General features: G+C 36.8%; 4 protein-coding genes across 5 annotated transcripts; all 4 read left to right on the top strand.

Moving 5' to 3' along the window:
* Window positions 1-1830: 1830 nt before the first annotated feature.
* On the top strand, window positions 1831-5722 carry LOC114744210 (protein NEN1-like). The gene is made up of 7 exons (XM_028932408.1): window positions 1831-2110; window positions 2192-2349; window positions 2532-2578; window positions 2702-2765; window positions 3736-4370; window positions 4651-4858; window positions 5378-5722. Exons 1-7 carry the CDS (start codon window positions 1831-1833, stop codon window positions 5720-5722), a joined length of 1737 nt encoding a protein of 578 aa, XP_028788241.1.
* LOC114744205 (protein NEN1-like) lies at window positions 4359-17627 on the top strand. Of its 2 annotated transcripts, none has more exons than XM_028932402.1 (7): window positions 4359-4370; window positions 14240-15271; window positions 15408-15565; window positions 15766-15812; window positions 15899-15962; window positions 16589-17172; window positions 17250-17627. In XM_028932402.1, the coding sequence occupies exons 2-7, from the start codon at window positions 15001-15003 to the stop codon at window positions 17485-17487; spliced, it is 1362 nt and encodes a 453-aa protein (XP_028788235.1). In that variant the 5' UTR covers window positions 4359-4370; window positions 14240-15000; the 3' UTR covers window positions 17488-17627. The 2 variants fall into 2 exon arrangements, with proteins under 2 accessions (XP_028788235.1, XP_028788234.1); XM_028932401.1 differs by lacking the exon at window positions 4359-4370 and adding an exon at window positions 14027-14126.
* Window positions 10899-11470, top strand: LOC114744209 (protein NEN1-like; the record flags this gene model as incomplete). The annotated part of the gene is made up of 2 exons (XM_028932407.1): window positions 10899-11166; window positions 11283-11470. Coding segments are annotated over exons 1-2 (456 nt in total), but the record flags the coding sequence as incomplete, so codon positions are not given.
* Window positions 11791-14764, top strand: LOC114744208 (protein NEN3-like). Its single transcript, XM_028932406.1, has 5 exons — window positions 11791-11837; window positions 11944-12007; window positions 13480-14126; window positions 14240-14435; window positions 14597-14764. Exons 1-5 carry the CDS (start codon window positions 11791-11793, stop codon window positions 14762-14764), a joined length of 1122 nt encoding a protein of 373 aa, XP_028788239.1.
* Window positions 17628-19539: the final 1912 nt, after the last annotated feature.

The following is a 19539-nucleotide window of genomic DNA, read 5'->3' as shown; positions in this document are numbered from 1 at the left end:
ATTTTTCTGCAACAAATTTCCAGGGCCTCAGCCGATGTTCGGATGAATCGGAAGTTATCAAAAGCTGTGCAACTGTTCTTTTCTGGGTAAAATAATTTTACTTTGAATTTGAAGCATTTCATCATACTTGTTGGAAGACAATGAGCCATATATAAGCCACTGGCCCATTTTGGTATACTAACGATCTAATCGTATGGATTCTAACTTTATAATTACTCTATAATCTCTCCATATCCTTACAGGAATCAAAGTTTCCAGGTGTGTTCACTGTGAATAGCAGGGTTTCTCCAAATGCTACTACGAGTAGTGGTAATGGAAGGTCTTTACTACCAGATCGCAGCTCATCAGTTACGAAAAATGGAAACCACTGAGAATCAGTATTGTAATAAGGAGAGAAAACGCCCAGAAAGTTCTATTACAACATGCAGCTCAGAAGTCTCTGAACCAAACATACGTTAGATGGATGCTGATAACACAGTTCGATCAGCAGCTAGCCTTCATCATTATAACATGATGTCTTGTTTTTCCTTGAGAGCTGAGACCTAAAACTTATTTATTGGTCATCTTTTGTATATAAGCTTTTTATGGTCCTATTTATTTCACAAAATCTATGAAGCAAATTTTAGTCAATAACACTCTTGATATTAATAACATGTACATTTATGGTTTCAAGACGGATTAGAGAAGATCTGATGAGCAAGATTGAGTTAGACTTTATTATAGTTAATTAATAATTAAAATTCATGTTGAAGAATTGAGATGATTTTAAGAACACCAACAAAATTTAAACAATTCTCTCAGTTTCAAAATTAGGTAGAAGTGATTTATAGAAAAGTGCCGACGGAGTATGTACTAATTTCTTTGATGTATGATCATTGATCAAGATCTTTTTCAGCTTATACATTCACTAACTACTTTCAATTACAATATTACATCTGGGAAAATTTTATAATGGATTTCTGAAGCCCATATTTATTTCAATATTTTCTCGGCACCAAATGTCTACATTAACCCTCCACCAACAGCCCTCATTGCGTCAGCAATCATATATGTGGATTATAAAAAATTGCAACGCGTTTTAGTTTTTTTTTTTTAATTTTGATTATCCCTCCACCAAGTGCAAAGGGTATATATTTGTAGTTATTCCTTTGGTTTTTAATTCAAGACTCATTTTGTAATGTAATTTATGCTATAACTTATTTTGTAGTGTGATTTACACTAGAAAATAGGTTTCGCATTCAGGATCAAAGGAAGTAGTTTCTAATAAGTAGTAAGTATATAAATTAATATGTTCTGTTTTAGTTTTAAATGAATAAACACCCTAACCCCTCGAGGAATCGAGGGTAAAAAGTAGTATATATATACATATAAAAAAAAAATGCTAATAGATTATTCGGCTCCAGATTCGTACGTCGCGGGATATGGACAGAATCTATAAGGCGACTCCAAAAGGCTAACAGTAAGCCCATTCCATTCTGTAAAAAGTCACATAATTAATCTAATTGTAAATAATAATTATGCTGAATGATAGAGTAAATTTCCCAACTAGTTCATGTATCAGGAACAGACATTTTAGTTTTGGTTTTGATGACCACATGTAAAATATACTTTTGATATATTATGTTCATCAATCATATTGTATGCGGTGAGCGTAAAAAATTATATCTCCCGGCTGGCCAAACTGAGTCTGTTTAAGCCTCGAAGAAGAAAACCAACGTTATTACAAAACAACATAAATTTTTTTAATGCTCACTTGGAAGCGTTCATCTTGAAAGGCAGATTCTTTGTTCTGTTCTGCTTTGCTTCTTCCATTGACATCATCGTCTTAAAATGGGTCAAACTGGAGAACGATCCGAAATTGTATTCTTCGACGTGGAAACCACCATCCCCACCTGCGCCGGCCAGGGTTATGCCCTTCTGGAGTTTGGGGCCATGTTGGTTTGCCCCGAGAAGCTAAAGGAGCTCCATGCTTACTCCACATTGATCCGACCCGCCAACCCTTCCCTCATCTCCCCCGCCTCTGTACGCTGCAACGGCATAACTCGCGAGGCTGTCGCCTCCGCTCCTACTTTCGCCGACATCGCCGATACGGTTTATGAACTTCTGCATGGTTTGTCCCTTCTGTTTTTTTTTCCCTTTGGCTTGTGATGGGGAAAAATGTGGAGTTATATATAATTCGTTTTTGTTGCAGAACGGGTTTGGGCGGGCCATAACATCTTAAGATTTGACTGTCTTCGTATCAGAGAGGCATTTACTGAGATTAATCGGCCTCCACCATCACCCAAAAGTACGATAGACTCACTACCTTTGTTGACTCAAACGTTTGGCAGGAGAGCTGGAAACATGAAGGTATTGTTCCTATAAATCATATTCCTCTTTTTTGCCATTTGGAAAAGTTCAGCATATATATATATATATATATATATATTGCATTTCAGTCGTACGAAGCGTAAACTTTTATATATATATATAAATGTAATTTTATGTTGCATTCATATATATACATATGTGTGTGTGTCTCTTCACTGCAGATGGCTACTCTTGCAACATATTTTGGGCTTGGGCAGCAGACGCATAGGTAGCTTTGCTAATGGATAGAATTTTTAGATATTTTTATGTTATACTATTTCCTAATAAGACGGCTATAATTAATAGTTTATCTTTTTGTTTGACCGTCATTCTGCAACAAAATAATCTTCAGGAGCCTAGATGATGTTCGTATGAATCTAGAAGTTATCAAGCACTGTGCAACTGTTCTCTTCTTGGTAAAATTTTACCTCAAAGATTCTCATTATTTAACGTTATACTTGTTCCACGACAAGGAGCCATAGGCCGTTTAGCCCGTTTCTATCCCAAGGGTTTGTGACTGTTTTTCTTTGGTTAGGACTACAAATAATAAACATCATGTATCAAAATGTCAGTCTACAAGAATCTTTAATAATCGCCTAAAAACATGATACCGTTTTAGAAAGTGTCCTGAAATATAATGCGCCCAGTTATGAGACCGTGTTGTTCTCATTTGGGTTATTTGGTACTTGGTAATATATATGACATCATTTTGTAGCTACCTAGCTGGAGGCAGATGAAATAGTAATTGGCTAGCTAGTATTGTTTCATTTTAATTAGTTAAATATGATAATTCTTTGTTTTTATTTATTTTTGAAAATTTACTCGTCAAATCATGGATAATCTGACCGACTCTATGTCATAATCCCTCTCCATCCATATAGGAATCAAGTTTTTTGGATGATTTCACGGTGAATAATTGTGTTTCTCCAAACAGCGCTAAAAGATATCGCAGCGTTGAAAAATCATTGCCGGATAGAAGTTGGTCAGATATGAAAAAGAAACCCATATCGCCTATGGCAAATCAATTATGTGAGGAGGGAAACGTCCAACATCTACATCTCCCATTCAAATGTGCAGCTCAAAAGCCTATGAATCAAATGCGGTATAGTATTCTATAATATATATATATATATATATATATATTTCAACATCTCATTTTGACATGATGCCTAGTTATATTATGTTATGGGCCCGTTACTTTTTCTCATTCAGGTTATTTGGTAATTGCCAATATAACATCATTTTGCAACTAATAATGCTAGTTGCCGCTAATTAATAACAATTTGGCTGATTTTGTTTCACTTTGATTGGTTAAATGTGCCTAGTTCAATTCACTGAGTAATGGATTGCCCCTTTTTTTTTTTTGGGTATCATCTATATATGCAGGAATCATGTCTTCCAGATGTACTCAAAAGTCGGGTTTCTCCAAAAGTTGCTGCAAGAAGTTGCAGTGTGGGAAAATCTTTACAAGACAATGGCTTATCAGATATGGAAACAGAATCCATATTGCTAGTATCACCTATTGCAACTCAATGTAACGAAGAAAAACGTCCAACAACATCTTCTCCTATTGCAGAAAGCTCTAAATTAGCTAATCCAGTTCACTATCCTCAACCACAAACGACTAGTCCAGCTGCTTTATCTGAGGCTACTTGGAGCAGCAGCCGCGATTTTGCTGTTTTGAAGCCCCATGAAGTTCTCATCTCTAGCCTCACCACAACTCTTTTTACATCACATCATGGCAGTAAAAGGATACAACTGTTGCACAATGGTTTCCCTTTTCAGCTCTCTTGTGCTGATCTCAGAATACGGTTTGGAATAAGCGGTAGGTTTTGTGATAAAGCAGGCCGACCAAAGTTGAATATTGTGATTGACGCATCGCAAAGCTTATGTGAGGTTCTTGAAGCTTGTGATTCCATCTCTCTATGTTCGTTTTTGGACTCAGGAAGTAGCTCTGAGTGGAAGCCAGTATTGATTACCAGAAAAGAGGGCTCCTTCAACCATCCTACTGTGAGGTTACAGTAAGTTCTATATCCTACACCTAAAATATATATATATATATATATATCTTTTTCATTATTAATACTGATCTCACGCATGCATGCCTTCATTTCAACAAGAACAATAATGGATAGTAGATAATTAATCTATCCAAAGAATTGCTCGTGATCGCTTTTGGCCTTCTGCGCATTGAGAAACAGGTGAAGCAAAAGGAAGAATAAGGAAGAAATTAATGAAGGCTGTGGAAATCTCCCAGCTTGAGAATATTACTAATGTTAGTAAATATTGGCATTATTACAGGATTCCTGTATCACTATGCATGGGGAACACTGCCATACTTGCAGCTGAAGTATACAAGAAAGAATCAGTGTCGGGGACTGTTCAAAGCTTACGCTTCAATAAGGTCGATATTAGGGAGCTCGGTTCGTTGTTGATGCCTGGGAACCTTGTGGACGCAATCTTCTGCTTAGATCAATATGAGTATCAGCAGAGTGCAGGGATTAGATTGGTTGCTAAAAAGTTGATCTTTCATGTGTAGAAGGAACGTGACGTACGTGTTTTTAATTTGGCTAGGTGAAACATGAATGCCAAAATAATTAAAATTATTATCAAATCATATAATTAGTATGCATAAAATGACTGAATTATTGTAAAATTAATTCCACTGATAATTAACTTCAATGTCTATTAATCCTTGGAGCTTGCCTGCATGTAATTAGGATGGAATATTTCAATGATAAATTTTGAGAGAAAATTCTCAAATAGTTGGCGCTTGCATAGTAAATCAATGTAATTAATCACAAAGATAATCTTAATGGAGCGCAGGAATCTCTCTAAGTCAAACTCCACTGTAACGGGTCACGGGCAGAGTAATGAGAAGGTGAACGTTGATTTGAATGCGGCACCCAAAGAGCTGGAGATAAACCCCACAGAAAACATACATATTGCCTCCAAAAGCGGTTTGCCGAAACGCCCATGCTAGGAAACAGCTGCCAGAACAAATCTTGACCGTGAAACTCCACCATAGACGGAGAAGCTCGGGGCATGGAACTTGGTGCAACGGTCTAAAGGAAAGAAATGGGGAAACAACGCTAAATCCGGGGTTCGGAGTAACTGCCAGGAGATGAATCTGCAGAGCAAGACGCAATTGACTCAAAATCGCGAGAAGCGTGGAGATGTCAAATTGGATAGCTTGAATAAGAAGGAAACAAATAAAGGCGGTTTAAATACCAATGGTCAGCTGTTTGTGGGGAGGGAATTTCACAACAATTTTAAGTGGGTCCCTGTGGACGCGGCCAAGTCAATGGAAAATAAAGCTTCTAAATATGGAAAGGAGAATATTCCCCCCAAAGGCAAAAAGGGGTCTCGATGATTAGTGGCCCCAGTAGTCACCACCTGCGACTTTTGGAAAGCCCACAATCCTTTTGAGGCTCTAATGAATATGAAAGAAGATGGGCTACCAAGTGATGCCGTCACGGACCAGCCTTCTTCCTCTAGGCCCGACAAGATTGATTTGGACCAAGGCTTAGAAGCTATTAATGCAGACTTGATTATTCAGCTTCAAGATACTGAGATGGTCGCATTCCTACATGAACATGGCTAGGAAACTGATTTGAAGCATTCTGGTACAACTACGGACGTTTAGATGAAACTTAAGGGGTCTATAAGCAAGAACTCCCCTCTTCCAGAGGCCCCATGAACTATATCTTTTGAAATTGCAGGGGAACGGGATCCAAGGCTTTTCCTGGACTTATTAAGGAAATTAAAAAAGATTGATTTCTGTGCATTATTTGAGACCAAGTCAAGTGGTGAGAAAGCTCAAAATGTTAGTAAGTAGTTGGGTTTCTAGCATGTTGAAGTTGGGGAAGCTATGGGTTTTCGAGGGGGTATATGGTTATCATGGACAAATAATGACTTCGCTCTCTTTGTTCTCAAAAAAATAACCAGTTTATTCACATGATGCTTGAGAGAAATGGAGAGAAAAAATCTTCATAACAACCGTTTATGCTTGTCCCAACCCCTTGGTCTGACGCTCTCTATGGGTCCAACTCTAAAGCATTAATCCGAGTCAGGAATGGCCTTGGCTTGTTGGGGCTGATTTTAATGGTATTCTCTGGCCTAGTGAAAGCAGATCAAATGCAACTCATGCAACTCCTATTGACCGCGAGTTCTGCAACTGGGTGGAGGACATGGATCTTTCTTATATGGGTTGCTTGGGCCCTTTCTACACTTGGAAGAGGGAAGGTTGCAAGAGCCGATTAGATAGAGTCCTGTTCAATAACAAAGCTCGCTCCACATATATCGATGCTGTGGTCAAGAGTCTTCCTTGGTTCAAATCTGATCATAGGCCTATCCTACTTTAAATGAGACAAGGTGTGTTCTCTTCTAATAAGTTTTCTCACCCTTTTTGTTTTAATGCCCCTTGGGTGTTGCATGATGATTTCAGTAGACTTGTAAAAGAAGAATAGGATCACAACTTGAATTGGGTGGAAAATATTAATTGCTTTACTGAGGCTCTCATTCACTGGAGCAAAACCATGTACGGGCACCTGGGACGTTGCAAGAGCCAGCTAATGGGACGACTTGAGGGTATCTCACAGACGATGGCTAGTTCGGGTCAATCGTCGTCCTTAGAACAACTTCAACGGAAGCTTTAGCTTGAGTTGGAAGAGGTTATTATTGAAGAGGATCTTCTTTGGGCTCAAAAAGCAAAATGCAAGTGGTATACCCTTGGGGACAAAAACTCCAAGTATTTCCACGCTAAAGCAAATAGAAGACGGAGAAGAAATTGCATTGAAGCGCTCATGCAAGATAACAGCGAGTGGACAGATGATGATGAAATTATTAAAACCACCGCCACCAATTTCTTCTATAATTTGTTTTAGGAAGACAACAGTGTAAGCAGTCCAGGTATGTATAATGACTTTTGTCTCCATGAGTTTGCTGTTACTTTTCTTGCGATTGAAAGAGACCAGTTTGAGATTTTGAGGAAAGAGGTGACTAGCGAAGAAATCAAACATGTGCTCTTTAACATGGGAGCTTTGAAAGCACTGGGCCCTGATGGTTTAAACACCCTTTTCTATCCAAGCCAATGGGAACTAGTAAGCGACTCGGTCATTCTTATGGTTAAGAAAGTTTTTTCTGATCCTACTCTTAATAATTCTATAAATCATACCTTTATTGTGCTCATCCCTGAGGTAGATCACCCAGAATCTATAAGGGACTTTAGGCCTATTAGTCTCTGTAATGTGATTTATAAGATTATTTCTAAGGTTGAGGTGAATAAGTTAAAGCTATGCCTCTCTAAGGTCATTGCGCCAAATCAATGTAGCTTTGTTCCAGGCAAGACAAGCTCAGATAATATAATAGTTGCGTAGGATGTGATTCATTCAATGAGGAATATGACAAGAAAGAGAGGCTTTATGGCCATTAAGATCGACCTGGAGAAAGCTTATGACCAGATCAGATAGAGCTTTGTCATGAAATGCCTAAAGGAAATTGGCTTGCCTAAAACAATTATAAAAATCATACATGAGCGCATTTCATCCCCCTCAATGCAAATCCTGTGGGAAGGTGATAAAGTCAGAAAGTTCAGTCCAACAAGAGGCCTCTAACAAGGAGACCCCCTATATCCGTATCTGTTTATGATCTGTATGAAAGAGTTGGCACATATTCTTCAACACGAGATTAATACAAGGAGATGGAGGCCTATAAGACTAAGTAAGCATGGACCCCCAATTTCGCATTTGTTTTTTTGCTGATGACCTATTAATTTTTGTAAAAGCTAGTCTTGAGTAGGTAGAAATTATTAAAGATTGTCTGGACCGGTTCTGTGAAGCTTCAGGCCAGAAAGTTAGCTAGGGAAAGACAAAAATCTTTTTCTCTAGGAATATTAATCACAACAAAGCCTCTCAACTTAGTGAGGCATTTGGCTTTACTTAGACTGCTGGCCTTGGCAAATATTTGGGAGTTTTGTTGCAGTATGACAGAGTTACCAATCAGACCTATCAGTATATAATTGACAAAGTTAAAAGTCACCTAAGTAACTGGAAGATTAACAGCCTCTCTCTTGCGGGGGGTGACATGCTTGTGAAATCTGTCATAAGTGCCATGCCAACCTACGCCATATAGATGGCCCACATCCCTGACAGTACCTGTAACCTTGTCGAAAAACAAGCTCGCAACTTCCTTTGGGGATCCTCAGATGAGAGAAGAAGGATGCACCCCATCTCCTAGGAGAAAGTGTGCATGGAAAAACAATTTGGGGGCCTTCGTATAAGACATATCAAACAGCAAGATTGAGCACTTATGATGAAGCTTGGATGGGGTCTTGTCACCAGGTAGGGCTCTCTTTGGGTGAAAGTCATACGACATAAGTATGGATATGGAAAGAATCTCATACCTCATATTAATATGAAGAAACCAAGTTCTAATACGTGGCAGGGAATTAAAAACAACTGGAAGTAGGATATAGCTCGTTGGAAGTAGGAGAAGAGTGGGATTTTCACTACCAGATCGGCATATATGGCCCTTAACCCACCCAAGGAAGCCCCTGATTTTAACTGGAATAGTGTTTGGAAACTAACAATCCCTCAACGGTGCAAGGCTTTTACATGGATACAGCTTCATGAGTGGGTTATCACAAACCAAAGAAAACTTATTAGAGGCTTACATCAGAATGGGCTTTGTGATAAGTGCAGGCAGCATCAAGAAAGTGAAGAACATGTGTTTCAAGATTGCTTAGAAGTACGTAAGTTCTGGGGGTGAATTATTGCTCTGAAATTCCACTGCCATTTCTTCACTAGTGACTTCAAAAGCTGGATACAGCTAAATATGAGGAATCAAGTTGCACAGGTAACGTTAAAGTGGAAATACTTGTTTTTCATTATCTGTTGGCTTTTGTGGAGAGCGAGAAATGAGTACACGCATGTAAATTTCACCATGGATCTTGCCACGATCTTTGGGAAAAGCTTTGGTAATTAGCATTTGCATGAGGTCCTCAACTTCAAAGCTGCAAGGTGTTAGGATGAACACTGGGCTACAACATATCACAAAAACTATTTCGGACTCCAGGACCAGCACTCTAGTGGTTGAGACTGATGGTGCGTTCTCACACAGGAATGGAAAGGTGGCATGTACGGAGTTATGAAGCAGTTTGATGACCAGATCCTTGAAGGATTCCTGCTTAAGCTAGACTAGGGCAATAATCTCACAACTGAGCTATGGGGCTGCTTATTGGGTCTAAAATGAGCTTGGGACCTTGGGAGACAAGAAGTGATTCTCTGGTGTGATTCCTCAGAAGCCATTTGATTAATCCTTGAAGATGACAATAGCATGCATGAAGATTGGGCCACTATTCATGAGATAAAGGAAATGTTGGCTTGGAGCTGGAAAGTGGAACTACACACAATTAGTAGAGACCAGAACCTGATGGTTGACCTCCTAGTAAAACACATATTGAATGGAGCCTTGGGGCTCTAAATCATAAGTCGGGAAGCTGTGGCTGTCCTCACTGCATCCTCCTCATAGTTTAGTCTTTCTTTATGGAAAAATTGATAAAAAATCCCTATTTGAAATTTTAATTGGCCAAAAAGACCTAAAATTGTACAAGTACAATTATAATCTGTGAGTGCAACATATCATCTGTTGAGTGAAACATATTATTTGAATGATATGTTGCACTCACGAATCATACTTGTACATGCACAAATCAAGTTCTTCTGACTAATTAAAATTTCAAATAGGGATTTTTTTTTACTAATTTTCCCTTCTTTTATTTCCAATGTATCAAAAAAAAATCAAAGTAATTAATGACAAAGATAATCTTAATGGAGCCCAGGAATCTCTCTAAGTCAAACTCTAGTTTTATACGTGTAATAGATATATAATAGGTAGGTTGTTATATTATTCAGTGAGTCAATAATCATATTAATTATATACTGTATCAAAGGAGACAAATTTACTCCCCACCGAACAAAAGAAAGAAACAAATAAAAGAGGAAGGGAAGATTTAATGGCCAACAATAATCTCTAAGAAGTAGAGGAGCGACGTTAAGGATTATTGTCATTCTGACCTTTACGCGCAAGCTGTTCAAAGCAGACCGGTGTATTTCTTTTCATCTTTTCTATTTCCTCCTCGGCTTGTTGTGAGACTCTCTCTTCGATTTTTTTGCTTTTAAACTTTTGTGAAATATTAGTCCTTGTATCCTAAATATAAAATCTATTTTGTAGTATTCTTTCGGTTCTAAATAGAAGACCCATTTTATAATATAAATTACACTGTAAAATAGGTCTTATATTTATATTTAGAACCGAAACACTAGAAAATGAGTGGCATTGGCATTTGGTCGAAACTTTTTTTTTTACATGATCAACGATCACTGTGTCCAAAGCAAGTTGTAGGTCCTTCGTGACCAAGCAAGCTGCTCCGACGTGTTCTACAGAAGCTTTATCTTCATAATTAAGCAAGTTCCTTGAATTTATCAAAGCCTCCACCATTAATTCTGCCCTTCGCTCCACAACTACCGAGCTTGAATTGATCGTCGAAGATGGATCAAGCTGAAGATCCACCCCCAATTGTATTTTTCGACATTGAAACCATTTACCCCACTTCTGTCATCGTGGAGTTCGGAGCCATCTTGGTTTGCCCCAAGACACTTAAGGAGCTCCGACAACCCTACTCCACCTTGGTCCGACCGGCCGACCCTTCCCTCATCCCCGCCGTCTTCCAGCGTAGCAATGGAATTAATCGTGTTGCTCTTGCCGTTGCCCCTACTTTCGCCGACATCGCCGATACGGTTTACGAGCTTCTTCATGGTTTGCCCCTTCTCTGTGTTTCTTTGCCTTTTCGTGGCCAGAATGGAGAAAAAACAAAGGCATGATGCGGCAAATTGCAATTACAACTCTTTTTTTTTTTTTTGTTTTTGTTGCAGAAAGGATTTGGGCGGGTCATAACATCTTAAGATTCGACTGTGTTCACATCAGAAAGGCATTTACTGAGATGAATCGGCCACCGCCGGAGCCGAGAGCTATCATTGACTCGCTGCCTTTGTTGACTGAAACGTTTGGAAGGAGAGCTGGTGACATGAAGGCATCCTTCCTATATTTATATATATTTTATAGAGAATATATGTTAGAAAAGTTTTCCTATATTTTTTTTCCAAAAAAAGGCATATGTTTTACATAATAATCTCACTATCAGTTGCTCTCAATAATTTACAACTGAGATTCTCACATTTAAAACTGTCTGAATCAAGTATTTACAACTCATTTTTTTAATGATGTAATACTACTCCCTCGTTAAACTTCTATATGAGCCGAGTTTATTTGTTACTATCTTCTTTTCCACTAAACTAAATTCAAAAACATGTATACTATCCCATAGTTTGGCTTTGCATATTAGTAAGCTTTCAGTTTTCCTATACATGTTAATTATTGTAGATGGCCAGTCTTGCAACATATTTTGGTCTTGGTCAACAGAAACATAGGTAACTGACTAACTATGATAAACGATGGAATTTGATGTGATGTTTTCTTGTAAGCCAGCTTTAGTAATTCTTTTGCTTATTTTTTCTGCATTAATTCAATCTTCAGGAGCTTAGATGATGTTCGAATGAATCTTGAAGTTATCAAAGACTGTGCAACTATTATGTTCCTGGTAAAAATTTTCTTCCATTTGAAGCATTTTCCACATTTTTTTTTATATATAATGCTCCCTCCGGTGCTTTATACTCCCTCCGGTCTTAAATATAAGATCCATTTTGTAGTATAATTTACACTACAAATGGATCTTATATTTAGGACCGGAGGAGTATATGAGAACATTTAGGGAATATTCTCTTACTTTTAAATAATACTGCTTTTGGCTCTCAATATAAGATCTTATTGATTTTATTTTGGTCCTAAAATAAAATTCTAATCCACTTTGTCTCTCTATTTATTCATTTTTCTCAAGATAGTTCTTCTAATAAGGTAGTTCTAGCTAATAAACTTGATTAGCAATGATATTTTAGGAAAGACAACACACTATTTATTACAAACACTAATTTAACTTATTTTCTTGATTTATTCAAATAAGTCAACTAGCTTTTATATTTAGGATTAAAAGTAGCATAAGAGATTAACTTTTATTAAAGAAAAGTTTCCCTCAAACTCTTCTATCATTAAAGTAGATTGACTTTATGGGGGTGCCACCAATAATTTGGTAAAGTTTAAACTTAATTGAGACTCTTTGGAAACAAAACTACCATTTGTAACATATTTCTTAGGAATGATAAATGTTTTCAACTATTTTTTTTAAATTTTTATATATATATTTTTCTTTTATATAGAGAGAGAGAGGGCATCTTAGAACCGTCATATATCAAGTTTATGTCAACGTACAAGAATGTAATTATTGGCTAAAAGTTAATACTCCATTTTGCCTTGGAATATAGTACTCAATTTTCAAATGCGTATATCCTTTTATAATATTTTGTTCAAAATTATATTATAACATTGTTTATAAAATATTTTCATATTTACCCCTATTTAATGATTTCTCCAATTTCTAATAATAAATACGACTGTACCATAATAAAACATTAAATTAGGGCTAGATTTTGGAAAGAAGAAAAAAAATATTTCGATGCAATTACTAATTTTGTTGGTCTCCGTAATTTGGACAATAAGCTATTATGTTGAACGTGGCTGCGTTACTTTTTCTCATTCAGGTTATTTGGTAATGCTAATATAACATCATTTTTGCAAATAATGCTAGTTGCTAATAACAATTTGGTTTATTTTGTTTAACTTTGATTTGTTAAATGTGCCTATTCTTTTTTGAAAAAATAATAAAAAGTGCATGCTTGAAATTTTATTGACTAAAGAGATTTAAACTTGAGCAGATGCAACTATTTTAGCACGTGCAACTTTTCTTTAGCTGTGTGCAACACATCTTTCATTTTGATAACTTTTGCACATAATTGAAAATATATTGCACGTAGTTAAAAAAATTCTACCCTATCAAATTCAGGCCCTTTTAGTAAAAAAAAATTTCAAACAGGAACATTATTTTACAAAATTCCCTTCTCTTTATTGGTTTAATTCACTGATGAGTAATGGATTGCATTGTTTTTAATCATCATACAGGAATCATGTCTTCCAGACGTATTCATAGTGGATAGTTTGGTTTCTCCAAAAGTTGCTGCAAGAAGTTGCCGTGTGGGAAAATCTTTACAAGACAAGGGCCTATCAGACGTGAAAACAGAATCCGTGTTATTATCACCTATTGCAACTCAATGTAACGAAGAAAAACGTCCAACAACATCTTCTCATATTGCAACGTGCAGCTCAGAAGGCAATAAATTAGCTAATCCAGTTCAATATCCTCAACCACAAGAGACTTGTCCAGCTGCTTTATCCGAGGCTAGTTGCAGCAGCAATTTTACTGTTTTGAAGCCCTATGAAGTTTTCATCTCTAGCCTCACTGGATCTCTTGTTCCATTATGTTATGGCAGTCAAAGGATACAACTATTGCACAATGGTTTCCCTTCTCAGCTTTCCTGTGATGATCTCAAAATACGGTTCGGAAAAAGCGGCAGGTTTCATAATAATGCAGGCCAGCCAAAGTTGAGTTTTGTGGTCGATCCATCAGAAAGCTTATGTGAGGTTCTTGAAGTCTGTGATGCCATTGCTCTGAGTTCACTTTTGGACTCTGGACGTAGCTCTCATAATTGGAAGCCAGTAATTGTTACCAGAAAAGAGGGCTCCTTCAGTTATCCTACCGTGAGGTTACGGTAAGTTCTATATCATATCTTACGCAGCAGATTATAAAAATAATTGCATGCAAGCCTTTCAAAATTTGGCTGCTTGAGAATTTAACTACTTTGTGTAAATATTGGCATTCCAGAATTCCCATATCAGAATGTGGGGACGCTACCATATTTGCAGCTGAAGTGTACAAGAAAGAATCATCATCAGGCATTATTGAAAGGTTACGTTTCAATGAGGTTGATACCAAGGAGCTCAGTTCGTTGTTGATGCCCGGGAATCTTGTGGACGCAGTTTTCTGCTTAGATCAATATGAGTTTCAACAGGGTGTGGGGGTTAGATTGGTTGCAAAAAAATTGATCTTTCATAAGTAGAAGGAAATGCGTGCATGTTAACATAAATTATAATCAGTTCATATATTTACAAGGATGTGTAAAATGATTTGAGTTATTGTAAATTCCACTGATACCTTAAACGGGAAATCCTTGGAGTCCAGCTTGCAGTAGAACCGAGTACTTCTATAAATCTTGAAAGCCATAAATCTCAAATTGCCATTATTTGGCCCCACACACACCCCCTTGATTTATGGCGTAATGGGCAATCCTCCGGAGAGCTAGCCTTTATTCGTGATTCGGCCACAAAACCTGGAAAACGAATCAACTAAAATGGGGCCTTTAAAAAAGTCGACCAGAAAAAGTTGAAGACGCCGACCAATGTCCAAAGCAAGTTGCGGAGCCTTCATGACTAAGCAAGCTCCGACGTACGTGTTCTACAGAAGCTTTAGCTTCTTAAGCAAGTTCCTTGAGCACCCCTACCTTTATTAAAGCCTCCGCCATTAATTCTGCTTGCTCTTCATCGCTCCTTATGCTCGGAGCTTGAATTTATCATCCTTCACTTGGGATGGATCACGCCGACGACGACCGACCCGAAATTGTATTCTTCGACCTTGAAACCATCCACCCAACTCGAGTCATCGTGGAGTTCGGAGCCATCTTGATTTGCCCCAAGACGCTAAAAGAGCTCCAAGAACCCTGCTCCACCTTGGTCCGACCCGCCGACCCTTCCCTCATCCCCGCCGGCTTCCAGCGTAGCAACGGAATCACTAGCGATTCTATTGCCCGGGCTCCTACTTTTGCCGAAATCGCCGACGATGTTTATAAGCTTCTTCATGGTTTGTCCCTTCTCTGTTTCTTTGCCTTCTCGTCATGGCCAAAATGGAGAAAAACGAAACATGATGTGCCAAATTATTGCAATAATTATAATTATAATATATAATTCTAATTCTAATCCCCCGGGGTTTTGTGTAGATCGGATTTGGGCGGGGCATAATATGTTAAAATTTGACAGTGGCTGCATCAGAGAGGCATTTACTCAGATTAACCGGCCCCCTCCGGAACCCAAAGGTTTTATTGACTCGTTAGTTTCGTTGACTGAAACGTTTGGGAGGAGAGCTGGGAACATGACGGTACGCTTCCTATATTTCGTTTCCTCTGTTGTATGAGATATCCCGTTTTCCTTTTTTTTTGGAAGACAAAGGCGCACTGCATGTTTTTAACATTCGTATAAAGAATAAACCTTTGTCATATACACTATCCCGTAGTTTGATTAGAAGGTGATTTTATGTCACCTTCGAGTTTTGACGCATTCATCATCTGTTCACTGCAGTTGGCCACCCTTGCAGAGTATTTTGGGCTTGAAAAACAGACACACAGGTAATTGTGCTTGTCGATGAGGTTTTATGCCATATATGCTTTCACATAATTTCTTCTTACTTGATAATTCTGCGACATATCTTCAGGAGCTTAGATGATGTTCGGACCAATATTGAAGTAATTAAATGCTGCGCAACGGCTATGTTCCTGGTAAAATTTTACTTGCAAGCATTTATGTACCATCAATATAATAATTGGCGAGCAATGATTCACTTTCATAACCTATTTTGAATTTGAATTTATCAAAGTGATAGCGCAAATCGTGATGAGTTTTGAGCAGTCATCACTCATCACTCTTGAGAGAAATATCTTAACTCCTTCCGTTTCATTTGCACAAATCAGTGCATGGTGAACCATTTTCAGTGATCATGATGTTTATGACTCTGATAAAATCTAAACAATTCAAAATCAGTTTTAATGGCCTAGATTTAAATTTTTAACTACTGATTTTTAAATAAAAAATTATTTTTTAAAAGACTTACAATAAAGAGATTACATCTATTATATACCTATTAAAAAGAAAACATTTTTTTGAAAAACAAAAATATTAAATATTAAATCTTGGCTATCTATATTAAATTTAAATGACTAGGATTTGATGAGCATTATGGTGCTCCTCGCTATGGTAAGCACTGGAACTGGTTTCACTAGTTTAAATGTGATCACTACTATTTTCCTTATTAGTTCAATCTTCTGAGCACTAAAATGAAAGCTGGCTCTTCAAACTCTGGATTCTGACTTTATAATTTTATAATCACCTGCATGCATCCATGCAGGAATCGAGTCTTGTAGATGCATCCACAGTGAATAGCAGGAGTTCTGCAGAAGCTGCTGCAAGTCATAGCAATGAAATACTTTTACCACATGAAGGCTCATCACACACTATACCTCAGAAGCATTTTTTCACCTTCGGTCCTCTTCGTGATGAAACAAACCAAGAAACAATTCAGGCACAGATGTTTTCTTCAGCCGCCGTGTCTGAGGCTTGCACCACCATTTTTGCTGTTTTAAAGCTCCATCAAATAGCTGTCCCTCGCCTCACTGCATCTTCTGTTCGATCAGATCATGGTGATCTAAAGATACAACTACGGCACGAAGGCGTCCCGTTTCAACTTTGTTGTGATCATCTTAAAATACTATTTGGAGTAAACGACAAGTTTTTTGATCGTGCGGGCCTACCAAAATTGAGTATTGTGGTTGATCTTCATCCATCAAAAACCCTATGCGAGGTTCTTGAAGCTTGTGACAGTATTGCAAAGAGCTCATATTTAGATCCTGGGCATGGTGGGAACCCTGATTATTGGAGGCCACTCGTCGCCAAAAGCGATGGCTTCTACGATTATCCCACTGTGCGATTGCGGTAAGTTAGTTTATATATGATACACATTTATAAATCTAAATGCCTTCAATTACTTCAGATATATGTTGACATTATAGGATACCTACGGCAAAATGCGGGAATGTAGCCATATATGCAGCTGAAATGTACCAGAGAGATTCATCATCCGGCACTAAGAAGAGGATGTTCTTCGATAAGTTTGATGTTGCAGAGCTGGGTTCCTTGCTCAGGCATGGTTCGTTTGTTGATGCAGTCGTCTCCTTCGATTTTTATGAGTTCCAGGAGAATGCAGGGATTAGATTGATAGCCAAAGCCTTGACCGTTCATTCCAATTAGAAACAATAATATGTTATCACCGCCTGATATATTCATGCCAGATGATGAGTAGATAATTATAAAGTATTGTATCAGTGAAATAATCTTGGGATGAACACTTTTAAAAAAAAAAAAATTGCTTTTGCGCTTTAAGATTGGAAGGAGTGTGTACCTTTTTTTTTTTTTTGGTGGTTGAATGTATGAACTAAGCCGTTCAGTTTCAAATTTCATTCTCTTTCAACTTATACGCGACAACAAATCCCAACACATTGATTGCAAATGTTTGACTACACCAATACATGCGTAAAATATATGTAATCGAAGAACTAATGCAACAAAAACAACAGGACCATGCATTATACTATCTCCGGTCTTTAATATAAGAGTTAACAGACTAATATGAGTAAATTAAGAAAATTATTAAGGTAGTTATTTATAATAAATAAGTATTGTTTTTTCTAAAGTATTCTTACTAATTAAATATATTGGTTAGAACTACTATTATTACAAGGATTATCTTAAAAAAATGAATGAATATAAGAAACAATGTGAATTGGAGCCTTATATTTATAACTAAAATAAAAATTAAACAAGTTCTTGTATTGAGGACAATAGGCAGCACATATATTTATATATATATAATATACATGGTTCTTCTCGTTTTCTTTTTATTCTTCTCTTTTCACCATGATGCTTTTATCGTCCTTCAAAGCAACCAGATTAATCGTGCGATATTTTAATTTTGATTCCCCCTTCGCTAAATGTGGAGGGTATATGTCGTTAATATAGTTTGTTTTTATTTTAGACGAATGAGCACACTAACCCCTCAAGGAATCGAGGGGTAGTAGAAAGTAATTTACATAAAACACATACGCGTTCATATACACAAAGGCTAAGGCAAAAGTTAATAGTGCAGTAGCTAGTGCTTGTTAACTACTATATATATATATATATATATATATATATTTAAGGACAATATTTTTATTTTAACTCTAAATCAATAAATCCCCTACCCTTCAAGGAATTGAAGGGGTAAAAAGGTTGATGAGGCCGGATTACAGTCTTACTAATTAATTAATGTTTTGTAAGTCATGGTTTTGAATAGATTTACATAAGACATTAATGAGGATGATATCGAGTGGATTATTCATATGTTGGGATACATGTAGGGTCCAAAGCGACCCCAAAGACTGATATATAAGCTAATTCGTTTTAATAAAAATCACATATCCTAATCATAAATCACAGATAAGTCGAATAATAAATTAAAATCCAAAGAAGTTATTAGTTGTTGAAAAATAAAAAAAAAATAGTACTACTAAGAAATCCATCCAAACATACAACATGTTAATTTTGGTCGAGAGTATGAGTAAAAATATATTTTTTATTACACCGCGTGAGGCTAAAAAACTAAATCAGAATTTTGATTGATATAAGCTCAGTCAAAAAGGTGTGGATATGACATATGCATAAAAATTTGAAAGAAAATTACTATAAGGTCTTAAAAATATAGAATGCAATTTCTTAAAACCCTACAAAATTAATCAGCATGCAATAACAAATTTCAGTACAAAAAATAATAGCATGTTGATGACACCAATTGTCATTGAAAATTTTGGTAGGTAAAATATTCTTTTTTTAAGAATTTCACAATATGTCTCACTAAAAAAAGTCCCTTATCAAATTCATAGGGTGTTTGATTGACAGGAAAAATACTTTTAAAAATTACTTTTTGTACAAATTAAGATAAAGCTTCTCTCACATGTTTACTCCGTATAACATAAAATTACTTTTAAAATAATTAATTGATTCCATTCAAACACCTTTTTCAGGAACGTCTATGTATATATATATTCACCGAATAACCCAAGAAAATGGCCTTTGATTCCGGCTTCGGTCATTGAAATGAACAATTTTTCAACCGAAGCACCGATATTGCTTGGGACCACAAAGAAAATCAACCTTACAAACCACTATATAAATCTTCACCCTTTCCATAAGTTGAATATAATCACTTACATCTTCATTCACACATTTCTGTTTAGTTTCTTCTGTCCCACTTCCTTCATTAAC

Source organism: Neltuma alba, unplaced genomic scaffold (genome assembly GCF_004799145.2).
Source record: "Neltuma alba isolate B1F8T4 unplaced genomic scaffold, ASM479914v2 tig00004287_pilon, whole genome shotgun sequence".
In the NCBI taxonomy this organism is placed as follows: domain Eukaryota; kingdom Viridiplantae; phylum Streptophyta; class Magnoliopsida; order Fabales; family Fabaceae; genus Neltuma; species Neltuma alba.
This window is presented reverse-complemented; position numbering and strand designations above follow the sequence as displayed.